Below are 4463 nucleotides of genomic sequence, written 5' to 3' on the forward strand. Positions count from 1 at the left end.
GAAGATATTTGCTGGCCCTTTAAGTTGATAATCTTCATTCTCATCTACTCCTATTATCTGTAGGTTTGGTCTTCTTATTGTGTCCTGGATTTCCTGGAGGTTTTGAGTTAGGATCTTTTCGCATTTTGCATTTTCTTTGATTGTTGTGTCCATGTTCCCTATGGAATCTTCTGCACCTGAGATTCTCTCTTCCATCTCTGTATTCTGTTGCTGATGCTTGCATCTATCATTCCTGATTTCTTTCCTAGGGTTTCAATCTCCAGAGTTGTCTCCCTTTGGGTTTTCTTTATTGTTTCTACTTGGATTTTTAGATTCTTTCCTTTTGGTAGCATTTGGCAGTGTTTTCCCGTAACTCTTTAAGGGATTTTTGTGTTTCCACTTTAAAGTCTTCTATCTGTTTACCTGTGATTTCCAATATTTCCTTCTTAAAGTCCTCCATCATCATCATGAGAAGTGACTTTANATCCATGTCCTACTTTTCTGGTGTGATGGTATATCCAGGACTTGCTGTGGTGGGAGAGTTTGGTTCTGATGATGCCAAGTAACCTTGTTTTCTGTTGCTCTAAAACGTTTTTGTCTTGCAAAAAGAAAACACTGACAGCAGTTTAATGTCCTTTCTCTCCCACATGTACCAATTAATCTTCTACTTTCTAACATTTTCAGATTTACTGCCCACATATATATCCATAAGTGAAGCTAACTCTTTTGAGACTGGTTTATTTTATTCATTATAATGTTTTTAATGATTATCCATGTTGTAGAATTAGAATCAGTCAATTTTGTAATTTTAAAAAATTAATTAATTTTCACTGCTAGGGATTGAACTCAAGGCAAATATTATACCATCGAGCTATGTCCTTGGCCCAGGAATGTCTTTTTAAAGTTTTTTCTTGGGCTGGAATGGTGGCTCAGTGGTTAAGAGCACTGGTTCTGTTCTAGAGAACCTGGGTTCAACTCTCAGTACCTACATGATGACTCAACTGCCTATAACTCCATTGAGGGGGTCTGATGCATTCTGTTGGTATTACACACATGTGGTACCCATACATGCAAGCAAAACACCCATATAATAACAACAATAATAGTCTTTTTTTCCTTTTTATATCTATCCAGCTAGCCATCCCTCATAGACTTGGGGTGTTTTTCATGCTAGGCTTGCTCAGTGCCGAGAACTAAGCCTGTTTATATGCTAGATAAACACTTTACTTATCAGCCACATCCCCAGCATTGCTATTATTACCTTTTGGATAAAACAGGATCTCAAAGAGATCAAAGATGTCCTGTTTTCTGTTGTGTACATGTTTTGAGTTTGTAAGAACCGGCTTAAAAAGCAGAAAATAGGTTGAGTGCTGGAGTGTGGTACTGGATGATACTTTGACTTATTATTTCATATACTTTAAAAAATGTATTGTAGGCATTGGGTTCTTTGTATGACTGGTAAACTACGAAAGCACTAATTGATATATATTTGGTTTGTGCAATATTCAGAAGTCAGAAGTTCCCTTACCAGAGATACCTCCAGCTTTTGTGAAACAGTGTAAATGGAATCTGAAGCAGAATTCTCCCTCTGAAAATGTTTTCGAAGAATGTGCTGGGTAAGTGTTCGTTGCTCAGTCTTGCACCTATTATGGGTGTTTGGGTGTGTTGACATAGGTCTGGAGCCTAGGCAGGCTCCAGACTCACTCAGTAAGCTAAAGTTGACCTTGAATTTCTGATCCTTCTACCCCTACTTCTGAGACTCTAGGATGGTAAAAGCATGTGTCTTTTTCTACATGTGGCTTGTTTATGTATTATCTGTTGGTAACCCCAAGACAAAAGGCGACAGGAAGTTTGTTGTGTTTTGTTTATTTTATATGAGTTGAAATCTTATCTGCATAGTTATTTGCATTTCAATTAAAATGATCCCCTTCACTAATTTTGTGTAGAAATGGTTAAGTGAAGATTAATGATCGCATGTACATAAAGGTTGTACTGAACAGGGTCATGGTGTCAAGGCAAATATCATAACATTCCTATCATAACTCTGGGCTATCTCTCGTTTGCTTTCCATATGTTTGTGTCTAGCTTGAGAAGAGTCTAAAATATTTTTCTAGACCTAAGCATTTGCTCAAAATATTTTCCTCTGGCTATGGACAGGGAAGTAGTCCATTTTGACTAAGTTCAGCTTCCTTATGAACATAGGAAGGAAGCGGTTTCCGAGGTAATCTGGTAATAAGGAGGTGGTGCTTTATGTAGCTGTGTGGACAGTCACTTCTGTCACAGAAAGGAAACTAAGGCCAGAGAAATGTGGAAAAGCTTGTCTTGAGCTCAGAGAATATTTAAATGACAGTTTCATTGTAGTTTTCAAAGATCTCTCTGGTCAGATATGGTACGACATGCCCATGAAGGCAGTAGTGGCCGAGGGTCATGGTTTGAGGCAGACTTTGACTACAGATCAAGACCCTGTCTCTGGGGGCTGGAGAGATGGCTTACTGATTAAGAGCACTAACTGGTAGCTCACAACTGTTTATAACTCCAGTTCCAGGGGACCAGGCATGTTTACACAACCATAAATGTAGGCAAAACACAGATAAAAATGAATAAATCTTTTAAAAGTCCCCATCTCCAAAAGAGCAAACAACAATAAAACCCAGTAATACAGAACAAAAATAAAAACAGAAAACAATACAAAAACTTGCTCTGAATGCAATTTAGAGGGAGCTTGGAGGGAAGGAAAGCATGTGCAAGAGTTTCCATTGTGAGTTGAGTATTATCTGATCCCTAGTCTATAAAGTAGGATGTACACAACAGTGTTCCATTATCCCCCCACCGCAACTCCCAGGGTTTCTCTGTGTAGCCCTGGCTGTCTTGGAACTCATTCTGTAGACTATGCTGACTTTAGACTCAGAGGTCTTCCTGTCTCTGCCTCCTGAGTACTGGGAGTAAAGGCATGTGATGCCACTGCCAGGTTAGAATTGATTATCAAATGGAAGTAGTATATATATGTTGGACCCAGGCAGGTCCTGAAGGCACAAGCACATTACATGAAGAAGTTGCCCAAATGCCTGTGCTTTCTAGTCCCATTGTAATTCTGTCTGCTTTCAAACATGCACCTTTAGTCTCATGTGGTGTGCCCTATGATCAGTTGACCGAGAGAGAAGACTAAGACCTGGTTTACTGATGGTTCTACATGTTATGCAGGCACCACCTAGAAATAGACAGCTGCATCATTAACCCCCTCTCTGGGACAACCCTGAACGATACTGGCAAAGGGAAATCTCAGTGGGCAGAACTTTGGGCAGTATACATGCTCATACATTTTGTTTGAAAGGAGACATGGCCATTTATGTGATTGTTCACTAATTGATGGGCTGTAGCCAATGGATTGACTAGACTTAGAGATTTTGGGCATGATTGGGAAATTGGTGAGAAAGACATTTGGGGAAGAAGTATGTGGCTCTTTCCAAATGGGCAAAGAATATAAAATACTTTTGTCCCATGTAAATGCTTAAACAGAGGAAGGGTTCAGTAATCAAATAGTTAAGATTGTCTATTCTGTGGACAGCCAGTCTCTTTCCCCAGCCATACCTGTCATTGTTCAAAAACAAAGTGGCCATAGTGACAGAAATGGAGGTTATGCATGGGCTCAACAAAATGGTCTTCCACCTACCAAATCTGACCTGAGTACAGCTGCTGCTAAGTGCCAAATCTACCAGAGATATGACACCATTCCCCATGGTGATGGATCAGCCAGGGATCTGACTGCAGGATGACTACATTGTACACTTCCTCTGTGAAAATGATAACTTGTCCTTACTTGGGTAGATACTTATTCTGGTTAGGGATTTGCTTTTCCTGTCTGTATTGGTTCTGTGAAAACTACTGTCTGTGGATTTACAGACTGCCTTATCCACCACTGTGGTATTCCACACAGTATTGCTTCTGACCAAGGAACTCACTTCACTTGCCAAAGAAGTGAGACAGTGATCCCACAATTGTGGAAACCACTGGTCTTACCATGTTCCCCACCATCCTGAAGCAGCTGTCCTGACAGAAAGTTGGAATGGTCTTTTGAAGATACAGTTTCAGAGTCAATTAGAAAGCAGCAGCCTGGAGTGCTGGGCTAAGTTTTTCCAGAAGGTGGTTTATGCTTTAAATCAGTATCCCATATGTGGTAGAGCCAGGATCCATGGGTCCAGGAATCATAAATTAGAAGAGGAAATAGTTCTACCCACTATCACCCCTAGTGAGTCATTAGGAAAAATTTTGCTTCCTGTTCCTGTGACTTTAAGTTCTTACTAGCCTAGAAACTTTGGTTCCAGAGAGGGGAGAGTACCTACCAGGAGATACAACAAACATTGCATCGAACCGGAAGCTTAGACTTCCTCCTGGCCATTTTGGGATTCTAATGCCTTTAAACCAACAAGCTAAGAAAAGAATAACAGTGTTAGGAGGGGGGCTGGTGAGATGGCTCAGTGGGTAAG

At 40.3% G+C, this 4463-nt stretch overlaps 1 protein-coding gene across 1 annotated transcript in view; it reads left to right on the plus strand.

Moving 5' to 3' along the window:
* Grk4 (G protein-coupled receptor kinase 4) overlaps positions 1-4463 on the plus strand; it is a 104051-nt gene that overhangs the window by 35938 nt on the left and 63650 nt on the right. The window contains exon 5 of the mRNA XM_021210771.1: positions 1489-1595. Within this exon, the coding sequence (XP_021066430.1) occupies positions 1489-1595 (107 nt within the window). The remainder of the gene's footprint in view (positions 1-1488; positions 1596-4463) is intronic.

The sequence above is a fragment of the Mus pahari genome, chromosome 13, assembly GCF_900095145.1.
Source record: "Mus pahari chromosome 13, PAHARI_EIJ_v1.1, whole genome shotgun sequence".
NCBI classification, from domain to species: domain Eukaryota; kingdom Metazoa; phylum Chordata; class Mammalia; order Rodentia; family Muridae; genus Mus; species Mus pahari.